This window comes from Natator depressus, chromosome 25 (assembly GCF_965152275.1).
Source record: "Natator depressus isolate rNatDep1 chromosome 25, rNatDep2.hap1, whole genome shotgun sequence".
Taxonomy (NCBI): Eukaryota; Metazoa; Chordata; order Testudines; family Cheloniidae; genus Natator; species Natator depressus.
In genome coordinates this window covers 11,519,102-11,534,401 of record NC_134258.1, presented here as the reverse complement: position 1 = coordinate 11,534,401, position 15,300 = coordinate 11,519,102, and the positions used below count along the sequence as shown (strand labels likewise).

Genomic DNA, 15,300 nt, shown 5'->3' with positions numbered 1-15,300 from the left:
GGTGAACACTCACTACCTTTCGGAGGGCAAGAAAAGAGCTTAGTGTCTTTCGTGGAGCTGAGCTGACTTGAAACAGTCGATTCTTTATCCCATTCATCATCCTGGAGCTGGGAAAACACAGTAACATTTTCCAAAGGTTACTCATCCCGGAAGCTGACAGGGCATGACTTTGGCCACCTGGAGTATGCTGCTTAGTGACCACAGGACAGATTCTGTCCGAGTGTAAATGCAGCTCCGTTGACTTCTAGACTCCTTTTCTTCCTGCTTACATCAGATGTGAATTTAGCCTTAAATCTCCAGACAAATATGCTCTCTTTAAGTTGCCCTTTGTGACCATTCCCCTCTTATCTGAGGTTGGCTGAATGCAAATCCCGTGTTTCAGGGCATGGCCTAATGCCCAGGGGTCAAAAAACCATTGTCCCAAAGGTGCAGCCCTGGTGCCTTCTGGGGGATTTAGTCTTCCTCTGCAGCAGTGGGTGTAGGTCATTACCGGGGCAGGATTTGTTAGACCAGTGGCCTGCCTCAGTGTGGGCCTGTATGTACTGTGAGCTGTAAGCCATTCGCGGCCGTACTGTCTCCTGCATCTAGCTCTCAAGGTGGTTTGTGGCGTGTTACTCTGCTCCGTGAGCTGCTGAGAGCCCTTCATGGTTTGCTTTTCTTCTTGCAGTGGACCTCTTACAGATGCTGGAAATGAACATGACTATTGCGTTCCCTGCTGCTCCCTTACTCACTGTCATTTTGGCTCTAGTAGGTAAGAACATGGATTTACTCCTTACGCAAAGGAAGAACCCTGAGCATGTCCGAAACGAACTTAGTGTAGCAAGCCGTGTTGGGGTGCATTGAACACACAAAATCCGCCCCCGCCCCTTGTACCTTAGGTCGCTGCGGGGGTTAATGTTCTCACTCCCTGCAGAGAGGTCATGTCATGGAACTTGGTGTGACCATGTTATAAGGTTTTGGGTTTTTTTTTTTTTGGTCCTAGTCTCCAGTAGAAATATACCCACACTCGGGTTAGGGCTGGTGAGGATTAGTGATTCTCAGAGCTGTGCATTGGGCTGGAGGTAATCCACATCGTGTATGTACATCATGTATAGCTTGATCCACTTCTCCATCTCTCACGTTCCTGACCTATGTCCTACACCCACAAAACTTCATTTAAAAACAATAAGTCCTGGGCTGTGGCTAATGTTATAGCTGAAGATTCCAGTCAGCAAGGAAATCTTTGTGCTTTACCTCATATGCTGTTAGAAACCAGCTCCATTGTGCCTGGTTGCATTTGCTTTGCAATCCAGCAAATGCACCATAGCACCAGTTACTAGATAGCGTTAACTCCGGGTGCACTCTGGGTTCTGGAGAATGGCTAGCTGGGATTACCCAGTGCCCAGGCCCCACAGCTAGTTGACATGTCAGTGTTTTTTGTCCGGCAGGCATGGAAGCCATTATGTCAGAGTTCTTCAATGACACCACCACTGCGTTTTATATCATCCTCATTGTGTGGCTGGCGGACCAGTATGATGCCATCTGTTGCCACACCAATACTAGTAAGCGGCATTGGCTAAGGTAAGAGAGTTGCCCATTCTCCTTCTAGCATGTGCGCTTCCATCAGCTAGCGATGTGCTTCAGGCCTGTATTGCATGCTGCTTTATTCTGCAATGTGAGGCTTCTTTAAAATTTTCATCAGGCGGTGCTGGGTTGGCTTCCATTTCGGATGGCTGCTGTTTTCCCTTCTTGACCCCCAGTGTTCCTGCGTCTGAAGCCCAATTGCTTTCCCCACATTCAGGAGGCAAGTTGGCTCTTTCCTGTGTAACTATTAGGAAGTCCCTCTTTAAAACCGATTCAGACATTTGCCCACTTGTCGGTCCTGCTCTGTGTTTAGATGAACACTGATGTCTGCTGAGAAAGTCAAGAGTACCCATTAATCAGCTGCTCAGTGGGAAATCCCTGCCCAAGGCTGGGGTGGATGGGTTTTCTCTGAGGTTATGTCCTGTTCCTTATTGTCCCTTCTGTTTCCAGGTTCTTCTACTTGTATCACTTTGCCTTCTATGCATACCACTATCGATTTAATGGGCAGTACAGCAGCCTGGCTCTAGTCACCTCGTGGCTTTTCATCCAGGTAAGCAGTGGCCTTCTTTTGCTCTTCCTTAGGTAGAAGAGAGGAGACAGATCTATGTCTTAGTGCTAATTCTGCCCGTGGTCACTTCGTTAACCTTATGAGGGAGCTGGATAGAAATCTAGGGCTTACAATATCAAGTCAGAAACTGATCAGGCCACTTGTATGGCTATGCATGGATGGACACAGGCTAGAGTAAATTACCCCCAAGTCACTGACTGCCACAATGTAGACTCTATAAAAGCTGTTACAAAGCAGGGTTTGAACAGACATCTTTACTTAACCAAGAGATTTGTGCGCTTCCTGGGAACATGAGAATAGAGGGTGGATGAAACTGCCAAATCTCTTAAGATACAGGGCCTTGGACTTCTAGGTCATGGGCTCAAATCTGGCTGTGGCCATTAGTGACTCAAAGTTGGACCTATAAAATGGCTGAGAGTTAATGGCAAATGAGTTTTGAGGGGGGAGTGTCTCAGTCAAATACAGACTGGATAGCTGTCCAGAGAACATAAGACACCTTCCTAAATGATATCTTTGTGAGGGTTGTGACTCGGGGGCCAGGGACTGAATGGGCATATGCTGAACTCCCAGGTGATGCCTGTGGTGATGGTTGAATGGTGTTGAGGAAGCTTGCACTGCTGCTGCCTGATGTCCCTGCTCTGTGGCTAGAGGCCTTGAGTGTCCCTGGGTGATGACCTGACACCTCTCACCAGCTGTGAGCCTGCAGTCAGCTGTCCATAGAAACTCCAGATATTCCTGGCTGCCTTCTTCCTCCCCATCCCTCCTTAAGAGGTTTGGATTCTGTGGTCCTCTGGTTGGTTGCAGGGCTTTTATGACCCCACTAAGCTGCTGGAGAGGCCTCTAGGGACCACAGTGGAAGGTGGAAAATCCTTCCCAAAATGTCTAGGTTTGACTCTAAATCCAGAATGTTTCTGGTTCCCGTATGAGTCAGAGCAGCCTAGCCACTCCCCTGCTCTTGTGGTTACAACAGATAAGGGAACCAATCCGCAGACTTTCTACAGGGCTTTAGCAAAAACCTTCTTGGCCAACAAGTAACCCCTTTCCCTTTGCGTTCCCTAGCACTCCATGATCTATTTCTTCCATCATTATGAGCTGCCAGCCATCCTCCAGCAGATTAGAATCCAAGAGATGCTGCTGCAGAACCAGCAGGTGGGTCAAGGGACCCAAACAACACTTCAAGACAACCTCAACAACAATACGACGGCTGCCCCCACTGACATGGGTGGCAGGCGGCCCCATCCAGGAGCGAGTCCCGCCGCAGACAGCAGCAGCCCCAGTTCTCTGGCCCCCAGCGAGGATCCCAGGGCTGTTGCCATTGCAGCTGCTACAGCCTCTTCTGTAGGGAGTGATCTGAACTGGGTAGCTGAAACTGCTGCTGTCATCACAGAAGCCTCGTTTCTGTCTGACCTGAGCACAACCCTCTTGGAGCCGAACGTGGTGAACGAAACGATGGCCAGTGGGAGCCCACAGGATGCTGCTGTCGCTGCTGCTTCAAGCTTGGTAGCCCAAATTCGAGTCGGTAGCGACCACGTGGAGACTGCTGTGGGCTCCATTACTATTGAGGTCTCTTCAACAGCAGTGGTTACTGCAACCGATGCACCCCCTGGGGCAGAAGACACACCAGCTACCCCCCTTGCCAGTGCCCCCCTTGTCCCAGCACAGGAGGATGGTGCATCTGTCCCCAGTCCTTCCCTTCCCGAGCAGACTGCGGCTGCAGGGGAGTCATTCAGCCAATCAGAACCTAGCGGAAAGGACTATGTTGCAAACAGTAACCTGGCAGAGACCCCTCAGCCCCTCATGCAAGATACTGATCTGGTCAAGCATTTGGATAGTGCTTTTGGGGACCATGGGGAGATCACCCCCTGCCCAACAGCAGTGGACAGTACAGCCTGCTCCGAAGCTCACTCGGAACCAGAGTCCAGGAGCCTGTCCTGAGCCCGTTCTCTCATTGATCTCTGGCAGTCCAGAAGGAATCTGGATTTCTTGTTTCTCCCCAGGCCTGACCCATAATTCCTTTTAGTGAAGGCAGAGCAGCTGGAGCGCAGTAAAGATTCCGTACATTTCTCTCCTGGACTGTAAGTGTGTGTGTGTAAAAGGGACAGACTAGCTGGGAGCCATTAATGCCCAGCATCCCTCTGCAACTAGACCTGCAGAGAGGTTGTTCACCGCATGCAAGCTGCTGGGCCCCACGTTTTTCTTAAGCCATTGGCAGACAACAGGGCTGCCGGATTGGTCACTTGGGCTAGTCAATGTCACAGTTCTGTGGTCCCCACTCCTTCCTCCCACCCCTCTTGTGTTGCTCTCACAAGGAAGGGCTTCCAGTAGTACTGGCTGGATCAGCAGCTGGGGACTGAGTCATTAGCCTTACTTGCCTTTGCAAGTGTGACCCAAATTGTACTAAACAATTTTTTTTTGTTTTAACCCCCCCCAAAAAAAAAAATCTTAGTGTGATGAGTTGCATCTAGTGTGGTGTATTCCTGGAAAGAGGCTGGAAAGCTCATCAACTGAAATGGAAATGAACCTAGGGGGCGGTCAGAAACCACTTGCTGGAGCTAAGTCATTTCCTTTCATCATGGGAGTTTTGGTGGATGCTGCTTGACATCTTCACTCTGACAGTTTGGTAGTGTCTAGCTGACTTTGTCCACAACTGTCTCCCTGTTCTCCGCTCTTGTTCCTCACCAGCCATGTGGGCCTTGACTGTAGAGGGGTTTTTTGGCTACTTAACAAAGGAGTAAAGTTGACTGTTGCAAAGACAAATTATATATATATATAGCTCTATCTATTTTTAGAAAGATGCAGAGGTTTTAAAGGGTGAGACACAAGTCTGTATTAATGTTGGGGAGGAGATACAGGTGGCAGTTTCTTGGCGTTCCTATCTTTTAGAACTGCAGTTTAAGGGAATGTGTGTGTGGCGGGCAGGGGGTGTTAACGTCTCCTTTGGAGATCCACAGAAGGCAGCAAAGGGCATCAGCAAGCTTGGCCCTCCACTACGGAAAGTGCATCTTAAGCCCTCTGCCCTTCTACCAGATTTCATCGCAGACAAGAAGCTGGGAATAAGGCTTCGATTAGTTAAGCATCTTCCTGCTGCCCTCTTCCCAGTGGCCAGCCTGTCCTGGGAGAGGTGAAACATGAGGCTGTTTTCCTGTGCTAACAGCTCTCCGAGAGCCAGTCAGCTGTGCCTGAGCTGATAGGTTCATACCACTTCCCCCTGCAGGTTGGTGGCAGGGGTGTGCTTGTAACCATCTAGGCTGATTCTGGGATGGATCCCCATAGCTATCCTCCCTTTTCCATTCCCGCTGCACCCCCGCAAGGAGAGCAGCTCTTCTTTCCGCCACATGGCCTCTCGGCAGGGGCTCTCTGAATCTAGCACCTTAAATGCATAGCCCATAGACTGGGTAAGCTAGAGGGGAGCTAGTGCCAGGGGCTGTGGCCTGAAAACGTTAGGAATTGAACTATAGCTTCATAATTCATGAAGGAGCCATCAGGGACGCATGTGTGTAGCCCTGTCACCACACAGCTCCACTCTTTGCTTTGGTGGCTTAGCCTGTTTTTTCAGTGCCTTGTCCCACGCGTGGGACACCTTCACATCCTAAGATTGGGCCCTTCCACAAGTTGAGAAACCCCCTTGGCACAGGGCCAGAAGGGGAGACTGCAGGTAGAAAACTGTTACTCATGATGGTTCAGTAGAAAAGGAAAGGACCCAAACACTGAAGCCCAGAAGAAATTTAGATTACCCCCCCCCCCTTTCCTCCTTGGCAAATAGGAAGCCTGGAGCACTGTCCTGCTGAAAGGAAGAGGCAAAGCTAGCTCTGAGATTAGTGTCTCACCCTGGTAGACTGTAGTTTGCCCAAGGGCTGTCTGTCTCTATACCTTTTTCCTAACTAGTTCTCGTGGGTGACATCTGGTACCCAAGTCAGAGAGGCTGCATTAGGAACCATCCTGTTATCGGCAGCAGAGTTTTCTAGGTCGCATACCAGCGCAGGCTGAGCCCGTCCTGGGAGCTGCTCCCTTTGGAGAAGGGTTTGTGGGAAGTGATGTCCAGTTCCCCCAGCAAGGCTCTGAGAGGGGAGGTAAACTCAGGAAAAGGTAGCGTATGTGGTGGAAAAGGGAAGTGCCAAGGGGGAGGGTGGGGCTTAGGCCCCCTTGATTAGAGGGGAGGTGGGAGGCATGTCTCAAGGGGGATGGAGACCAAGCTGTGGAATTGTCCTTGGGCTCCATCCTTGTCTACAGGAGCTAATCAGCGCTCATCCGGTGTTTCCTTCCTGTCTGATCAGTCCCAGGAATGAGGCCCTCAGGTATTTCCACTGCTTACCACACAGGGGAGGTGCTGTTGGATGGGGAATTGGGGTGTGATCGGAGGATTTGCCATGTCAGTGGCTGCCCAGCGCAAAGGGGTTTCTGACAGTATCTCAGCTTTCTCTTTCTCTGCCTTTCCTCCCCAGAAACCCATTTAGGGAGTAGATGCTGCTGCTGGAGGTGGAGTGTGCATGCCAGGGCCTGGTATGTTGGTGGACCCCTCTCACTACACCCAGCCTCCCCAGGAGCGAGACCGGGTCCAGCCAACATCTCCCCCCTCAATTATTTGATGCTGCTTCTAGGCAGCTGGGCTCCTTGCGGACAGGTTGTAAAGGTCAGAGAGCACAAGCCAGCAGAAACAGCTGTAGGATTTTAGGGGGGGAAAATGAACCAAATCATTTGCTGAATGAAGGGTAGAGTTCATTCTATTTAATTCATGTAAAAAATGTGTTTGTATATATATAATAAATATTATCTCTAACAGCTTCAGTGCTGCTGCTTTGCGAATGGTCGTGCAGGGGTCTGGGCAGGCTGGATCTGTGAGGCTCTGGTCTTCATTCTGGGCAGTATCACATACACTTAGCTCCTAGGTCTAAGAGACTTACTGCTGTCATAGTATCTGAGCACCTCCCTACCCCGGAGGTAGGGCACTTTCTTTGTTACAGATGGGGAGCTGAGATACTGATTAAGTGACTTGCCTGGGGAGTCTGTGGTGGAGCAGGGAATTGCCCCAGGGTCTTCCAGGCCAACCTTCCCCCACCCCACACACAGCACAGCACTGGAGGAACGGAAGAGCAACCAGCCTTTGGCTTGAGGCACATTGCACAGCCATATGGAGAAGATGCTGCTGCACTTCTGTAGCTGTTCTCCAAACTGTGTTGAGGACTTGGGAGCCTAAATATTTTTGAGGGCCTGGGCCTGAACCCCCTGTGTTTCCATCTCTCAGATTTACTGACCTCTCTTTAAAAACAGCTTGACAGCACCTTTTGGACTTTTAATGCTGCAGGGCTCATGGTCAGTCACCCTCTTATGTGTACGGACTGCTACATTCTCATACCTACATCTCTGATCTTCCATCACATCAGAGATGAGACAAGCTGGGACTTTCCTGTGCCTGAAACGAAGGGATTGTGTTAACCAGAACCTCGCCAGCAATGAGCAAGCACGAAAAAAGGGGAGTCCTGCAGTGACGGAAGAGAAGTTTCCCTCTGCATAAAACTCTTGCTTCTGGGCTGAAGGTGGAAGGAGATTTCCCCCACCCCCAGCTTTACTCAAAAATACAGTTTTGTGATTAAATTCCCTGTAGCTCTGTCCATTTAAATTCTGCAATTTTGTGCCTTGGGGGAGGATCCTGGCTAAATCTAATCTTAATTCAGTAAATAAAATCCTAATCCCAGGCTGACAGTTGCATCCAAAAAACAGCTCAGAGTGAAGGAAAGATGGGGAGAGAAACTCATGCACGTGAGGGAGATGGACAAGCTTGGGGGCTGGAGGAGCTAGTGAGCAGATTCCTGAGTCAATCTGCATTTTCACCCCCACCTACGGGATCTGAAGGGGGTGGGTGGGAGGGAGGAGAAGTCTGCTTTGCTTTTTATTCTAGTTAAAATCTTGAACTTTGTACATTTTATTTACAGTCAATGTTACAGATGCTGCCAGCGAAAGGAAACACTATTAGAATTTGCATCACCCACATCACAGTGTTTTCTGGACAACTGCCCCCCTCAGATGTTGTAGGGGAAAGTTTGAGTAGATCTCTATTCCACGCTGCACACCCATCCTGGAGAGAAGGGATCCAAAACTGGGCACAAACTTTCCTAGCCTGAGTCACCAGTTCTTAGCTCCTCATTGGATTCTATCGAGTTTCCCCAAACAACTGTTTTAAATGGGGAAGGATTCCTTGTTCTGAGGCAGTGGGGAAAAAACTAAACCTAGAACTTCCTCCTTGAGGAAAAGCCAGTCCTGTCTGTCCTCGCACCTGCAGTAATGGATATATAACTGAAAACGTTTTTAAGTGAGACCCTCCTTTCCATAGCTGTCAGGAGCCTGATGGAGGGTTCTACCGTGCCCCACAGTAAGCTGATCATGTGGAAATCTCTAAGCTTGCCATTAACAAAGGACAGCAGCAGGGTGGGAATTGGGTCCTAGCTGTGATACGAAGAAATTAATTTCAAACAAAGTGGTGAATCAGTTGGGAGTGTTTCCCAGTTGTGATCTATGCAGCTTCACCACTTCCCCAACCACGAGCCTCTGCACTCGCTCTCCAGGCTCTGGTTTGATTTAAGATGTGAAAGGAAACAGCAGCTGGTTTTCCAGAGTGAGTTCAAAAGGAAACTGAATGGCCTGTGTCCCATTACCTGTCCTTGTTGTTCTCTGCCATGGGCTTAACAGGCAGCATGCTGATGTTCTTGGTGGGCCCCAATGCCACCACCAGCTCGCTCTTCCGCACCAGGGCAGCTCTCAGCTGATCCCTGATTGCCTGGATCCGTTCCTCCAGCTCCCTGAGCTCCTTCTCTCTGGTGTCCCACTCCTCTGGCTGGGGCACCCTGCCATTCATGCAGTGCCACACGGGCACTTCCCTCTCCTGCGCTGGCTCAGAGGGCATCTGCTCCATGTTAAAATGCACCCGCCAGTCCTCTTTCCCAGCAGCCTTCCTGAGGTTGTTCCAGCTTGGCTGGCTGGAATTCGGGGCTGGTGCCTCTTGGCTCTTCTGAATGTTGCACCTTCAGAGTGAAACAGGCAGGGGGTGAGTCGAGCCTTCAGGGCTGAGTCTACCATCCCAGCTGCCTAGAGGGCTCCCCCTCCATTGTCTGTGCCCTTTCTCAGAGAGAGGATGGCAACAGCTGGTCAAAGCTGGGTCTTTCCTCTAGAAGGGGTGATTGGCTGAGACCATGCATTGGATCCTCGTTTCTGCAAGCTGGACGCTCACACCCAAGACTCTTTGCTGGTGGCCAGCAAGGTTTCAGAGTAGGGCACCTTTCTCCCATCCAGCTACCCTAACACCCATGGGAAGGCACCGTGTGTTGGACCATTAGACACCGGTTTGCACTGCCGCTTGGGGGCAGGAGCCCTCTGCTCTAAGCTACTGCTGCAGCTGGACAGCAGGAGCTGCCGACCAGCGGTGAAGACTCAGGCCGGCAGCGGTGGAATGGGGCTTTGCCCTGTCAGTACCTTTTCTCGAGTCTCAGCTTTTGGTTTTTCTGCTCCTCGAAGCCCACGTTCAGTGCCCGGTGGATTTTCTGTGAAGCACAAGGAGGAGAGGAATCAGACCCGCAGGGGAAAGGCTGGGGGGATGTGAGGACAAGGCTTTGTCTTTTCAGTGTTAAAAAGTAACTTTGATTCAATGCCTTGCAGGGTGGCTTTCTGGGGCTCCTGCTGAAGGGTGAATTAGAGTCTAATTAAGCCAGAGCTGGGGGTGGGTATGAGTCCCAACAGCTGCTGGGTGTAGGCAGGGGCATAGACTGGTTCTGCACTAGGGAAGAGGGCAGTGTGAGACAAGGTGGGGGGCAGAGGAGGGGGAATCTTTAGGACAATACCAATCCCAGAAGGCTCCCTCCAGTGGCTTTTGCTGGGCCCTATGTTATGGAGGGGCAATGCTGTGTCCCACCAGGCGAGGCGGGAGAAAAGAAAGCTACACAGGGGGGTTCTGGGGCTTGTAGGTCCTACGATAATACAAATAATTACTAGCAATAAATACTCAAACCCCAGCACGACTGCTCTTGGGCCAGTGAAGCACCATGGACCGTTCTCACCACTGCTAGAGAAGGGTCACCCTGAGAGAAGGGGCTGGTGGGGACCATCAGGCCTCTGTGGAGGCAGAAGGAGGTGGCTTCAAAACCCAGCCCAGTGGGGGACAGGCAGTGTAAGGGAAGCGGGGCCGGGGCTCCAGCTGCTCTCACCTGGCTGGTGTGTAGCCAGTAGTTGAATTTCTTCTTCCTCTTGATGCAGGGCAGGATGAGGCGGTAGAAGACGTGCTCGCACAGAGAGGTGAGCAAGGAGCCACAGAGCCCGATGCACAGCAGCAGAAAGAGGCCAGAGAAGTGATAGATGCCCATCTGCAGGGTCTGGAAGGGAAAGGGGGGGGGGATTAGACTGGGCCCCACAACATCTCCTCCCTGCAGAGCCCCCTGGGCCGCCCTCACCTCAGTGACACCCAGGACCCGCTTGCCGCAGGGCACCATCTTGTACCACTTGTCATGCAGCAGGTCCATGAAGCCGGCCGACTTGTAGCGGCTGATGAACTCGGAGAGGTTGGAGGTCAGGGGCGAGTTCTGGGGGAGCCCGATTCCATAGCCTAGCGGGGGCGGGGAGAGAGAGACATGGAGAGAGAAGCACCATCATGGGGGTGGACTGGGAGCCAGCAGCCCCGGGCTCTGTTCCCAGGCCTACTGTGTGACTTTGGGCACATCACATCTCTTCTGTGTTGAATGTACAGCACCGAGCGCAGCAGGACTCTGATCTCATCAGGGCCACAAGGTGCTACCACAATGCAAACAATGAACAAAAGCCCTGGGCTCCTGCCCCCTCTAGCCCCCACCACTGCAGCATCCGAGCTTCAGGAGGGCTTATCACCCCATTGAAAGCTGGAGGAACTTGGGCAAGGTAACAGCTGGGCTATGACCCTGGATCTCCCGAGTCCCATAACCCCCCAGTCAGCCTTTCTCAGACCTCTCAAGCCACACCACTCCCCTCGGTCTGCCGAGTGCCTGCAGCTACACAGCCCAGTGTGGTTTATTGCAGGGTGGGTGAGCGGCTGCTTCCCCCCCTAAGGTAAGTTGTTCTCATCATAGGACAGCTTGCACCCCATTGCCATAAATCCATCTGGTCTCCCCAGGAGGAAAACCCACGAGCCTCGCCTCCTAGTGGCGGGGCAATTGGGAGCTCTCAGCAAAGAGGGCTCTGTGACACGCAGCAGCCTGCCTTTCTTTACAGGGCCCTGCCTTCGCTTCCCTGTTTCCCTTTCTAGTTGCAGCTTGGCAGGTGAGAGCGCAGGGGCTTCATTGAACTTCCCTCTCGGCTCCAGGGCAACAGTCTGGTTAATGAGGAGAGATCAGCCAGCATCCCTGCTGCACAGGGATGAGAGGAGGAGGAGGCTGTGCAGGAGATTAGCGTAGGTGGAAGGGATCAGGCATGGGGAGAGAAGAGGGCACGCAGCACCTGGAGGCTTCGCTCAACCTTAGCCAAACCAGGATCATGGTAGGCTGAACCCTCATGCTCCAGGGCACAGGCTCACTGTCCATGGCAGGGTCAGGAAGGATGATGAACATCCTAGGCCACCAGGCCAGATGGGCTACTGGGGTCTCCAGCAGCATGCCAGCTGTTGGGTAGCTGGCACACAGCTGGACTCAGGTGAGGGGCTGTGACACACCAGGGTTCCTCTGTGCTTTGCTAGCTCAAAAGACTCTTGCTCTGGCTGAGCACCCCTCGGAGAGCCTGGTGAAGGGCGCCACGGAAGCACCCCTGCTGCAAGCAAAGCCTGTCTGCACTGCGGGGCCCTGTGACATGTAAGCTGTGGATTCACCAGGGATCGAAGCTCAGGTGTGCAAAAGCTCAGGTTGCAGGGGTGTGTGTGTGAGGGGGGGTGCCTCTCTGAATGAGACAATGGCTTTGTGCTGCTTTTGCAGGGGAGCACTCACTGCTGGCTGGAAGGCACTGGAAGCTACAGCCCCTCTGCTTTGGGCATGGGGTCAGTGTCATTTTAGTTCTGCTCTGGGTGGATCCGGCCACTGGACGAAGGAGCCTTTCCCCTCTAGGTCCCCAGTTCAGCTCCAGCTGTGACCCAACCTCAGGAGCTGTCTGCAGTGGGGGGGCCCATAAGCAAAGTGAGCCGAGCAGATGGCAGCCAAGGCAGCACCCACAGCTGAGTGGATCATACGGCTGGATTTCTCTCGCCCCCAGGGAAGGGGGGTACATGTAGGGAGCCTGCCAGCCCAGGCTGTGCCCAGCGTCGGGCTAACCAGAGACCGGCCCCGCTCCAGGGCTGTTGGGCCGGCTCGGGAATCACACACACGCAGTGCAGCCACCTGCTGCAGGCTTTAACAGCCTCTCGCCAAGATTATTTACACTGAGCCATTTTAACACAGAGATCAACACTGCACTGAAGCCACCCGTCGCCGATCGCTGTGGCCCAGGCCCACACAAGCAATGCCCCTTCTCCCAGGGCACCTGGGCATTCAGCCGCTCGGGCCCTGGGCAGGGGGCCAAGGGGCCCCGGCCCCAGGCAGCGGCTCACCTTCAATAGCAAACGGCTTCCCCACGGTGAGGAGCTTGCAGTCCGAGTCGATAGTGACCTCGTAATCCAGAAGGGACTTGTCCATGATGAATGCGTTGAGCTTGGGGGGCTCGGTCCTGGCAAAGGGAGCACAGGGGAGAGGCTGATTGGCTGGATTCGCCCTCCCTGTCCCCAAGAAGTGGCTGGCGGGTTCAGGGGTAAATAGCCACAAATTACAAAAGAGGCTAGTGCAGGTGTGCTGGGTGTGGGGGGAGCTCCCGCCTACTCCAGACCAGCCTCTCCCAGCAGGGGGCGCTGTAGGAAGCGGGGCAGAGGTACCGGCTGTGGGGGGAAGCTCCCGTCTACTCCAGCGCAGCCTCTCCCAGCAGGGGGCGCTGTAGGAAGCGGGGCAGAGGTACCGGCTGTGGGGGGAAGCTCCCGTCTACTCCAGCCCAGCCTCTCCCAGCAGGGGGCGCTGTAGGAAGCGGGGCAGGGTGCTGGCTGTGTGGGGAGCTCCCGTCTACTCCAGCCCAGCCTCTCCCAGGAGGGGGCGCTGTAGGAAGCGAGGCAGAGGGACTGGCTGTGGGGGGAGCTCCTGCCTACTCCAGCCCAGCCTCTCCGAGTAGGGGGCGCTATAGGAAGCGGGGCAGAGGGACTGGCTGTGGGGGGAGCTCCTGCCTACTCCAGCCCAGCCTCTCCCAGCAGGGGGCGCTGTAGGAAGGGAGGCAGGGTACTGACTGTGGGAGGAGCTCCCGCCTACTCCAGCCCAGCCTCTCCCAGCAGGGGGCGCTGTAGGAAGGGAGGCAGGGTACTGACTGTGGGAGGAGCTCCCGCCTACTCCAGCCCAGCCTCTCCCAGCAGGGGGCGCTGTAGGAAGCGGGGCAGGGTGCTGGCTGTGTGGGGAGCTCCCGTCTACTCCAGCCCAGCCTCTCCCAGGAGGGGGCGCTGTAGGAAGCGAGGCAGAGGGACTGGCTGTGGGGGGAGCTCCTGCCTACTCCAGCCCAGCCTCTCCGAGTAGGGGGCGCTATAGGAAGCGGGGCAGAGGGACTGGCTGTGGGGGGAGCTCCTGCCTACTCCAGCCCAGCCTCTCCCAGCAGGGGGCGCTGTAGGAAGGGAGGCAGGGTACTGACTGTGGGAGGAGCTCCCGCCTACTCCAGCCCAGCCTCTCCCAGCAGGGGGCGCTGTAGGAAGGGAGGCAGGGTACTGACTGTGGGAGGAGCTCCCGCCTACTCCAGCCCAGCCTCTCCCAGCAGAGGGCGCTGTAGGAAGGGAGGCAGGGTGCTGGCTGTGGGGGGAAGCTCCCGTCTACTCCAGCCCAGCCTCTCCCAGCAGGGGGCGCTGTAGGAAGCGGGGCAGGGTGCTGGCTGGTGGGGGGGAGCTCCCGTCTACTCCAGCCCAGCCTCTCCCAGCAGGGGGCGCTGTGGAGACTGGTGCAGCGCACTGAGGGGCGGTAGCCCAGAAACCCACAGTTCCTTTACTGCGCGGGCCAGTTCATCGCGAATGAGCCAGGGGCACACGCCCGCCTTCCCCCGGGCGTTGAGCTTGCCCCTGCTGCTGCCCCCTTACTTGAGCATGGTGACCCCGGCGGGGGTGGTGGGGACGCTGTGGCGCCTCATGTACTCGTGCATTTCGGGGAAGCTCTTCTTGATGTACTCCTCGGCGCTGCTCTCCCACACCGTGCCGAAGCGGAAGCCCTGCGAGGGGTGGTGCAGCTGCAAAGAGGACCAGGCGCGCGGCTTGCAAATACCCTCAGCAAGGAGGGTGAGCAGGGGAGGGAACCGGAGGGGTTGGGGGGGTCAAAGCAGTGAACCCCACGTGCCATGAAACGCGCTAGCCCCGAGCCCACCAGCCCTGCCCGTCTAACCTGGAGTCGCAGGCTGTACATGCCAGGCTCCATTCCCCACCACTCAGTGGCACCAAGTGAGATGTTTCTTGGGAGGGGGCACATGCCAGGGCCACCCCCCCGGCCGGGGAGTCTCTCCTCTCTTAGCTACACAGCGCAGGAGCCAGCGCCAGCACGAGTCGATGTCTCGGGAGCCGCCCCTGCACTCTGCCGTACAGGAACAGACACGCCGGGAGCCAGGGGGCAGCACCATTTGGTCCAGCCGCCCCTCTGTCTGGACGGCCGGGCCAAATCTGAGCGGGGTTGTAACCATGCAGCCACAGCGATGCTCCGGACGGCTCTGGCATCAGCCGTACTGATTTAGTATGGAACTATGAGCAAGTGCAAAAACCGGGGGGAACCGGTAGGGTTTGCTCCTCCTCTAATTGGGACCACTGCTACCACTGGAATGCAGCCACCTCTGGGGTGGAGGTATTTCTCTGCAAACAGCAGCAGTTCAGGACAGGAGGTGAGGAAGCATGCTGCATCTAGCTTGAACTGCAGGGGAGAGGGATTTTAAGGGAGGCAGAATTACCCCAACTGGAATCTGGCCAGGACTCGGGGTGAACCCCCACCCTAACTCATAGGAAAAGGACTCTGGGGTCTTTGAGGTTGCAAGCAGACAGGACCTTGGATTTAAGTCTCATTCAAAAGACAGCACCAGCACTGCAGGGCCAATGGCTCAGAGATGGCTCTGAGGGAAGAGCGCCCCCTACCGAACCATCCACTGGATTTTACACCCCCTGCCCCTGTCGCTCCCAGAGCCAGCAGCAGCCAGGAGCC

General features: G+C 54.5%; 2 protein-coding genes across 4 annotated transcripts in view; one reads left to right on the top strand and one right to left on the bottom strand.

Moving 5' to 3' along the window:
• The window catches only part of TMEM259 (transmembrane protein 259), a 28,891-nt gene extending 21,121 nt beyond the window's left edge, over nucleotides 1-7,770 (top strand). The window contains exons 8-11 of one of the 2 annotated variants that reach the window (XM_074939673.1): nucleotides 668-751; nucleotides 1,428-1,560; nucleotides 2,014-2,113; nucleotides 3,191-7,770. In XM_074939673.1, coding sequence (XP_074795774.1) covers nucleotides 668-751; nucleotides 1,428-1,560; nucleotides 2,014-2,113; nucleotides 3,191-4,066 — 1,193 coding nt within the window. In that variant the 3' untranslated portion in view covers nucleotides 4,067-7,770. The remainder of the gene's footprint in view (nucleotides 1-667; nucleotides 752-1,427; nucleotides 1,561-2,013; nucleotides 2,114-3,190) is intronic. The other variant, XM_074939674.1, reaches the window with a different exon arrangement.
• The window catches only part of GRIN3B (glutamate ionotropic receptor NMDA type subunit 3B), a 42,455-nt gene that overhangs the window by 14,948 nt on the left and 12,207 nt on the right, over nucleotides 1-15,300 (bottom strand). The window contains exons 4-9 of one of the 2 annotated variants that reach the window (XM_074939671.1): nucleotides 14,202-14,347; nucleotides 12,657-12,772; nucleotides 10,567-10,718; nucleotides 10,324-10,488; nucleotides 9,596-9,663; nucleotides 8,782-9,147 (exon numbers count right to left, since the gene is read on the bottom strand). In XM_074939671.1, coding sequence (XP_074795772.1) covers nucleotides 8,782-9,147; nucleotides 9,596-9,663; nucleotides 10,324-10,488; nucleotides 10,567-10,718; nucleotides 12,657-12,772; nucleotides 14,202-14,347 — 1,013 coding nt within the window. Of the gene's footprint in view, nucleotides 1-8,781; nucleotides 9,148-9,595; nucleotides 9,664-10,323; nucleotides 10,489-10,566; nucleotides 10,719-12,656; nucleotides 12,773-14,201; nucleotides 14,348-15,300 lie in introns of those variants that run through there. The other variant, XM_074939672.1, reaches the window with a different exon arrangement.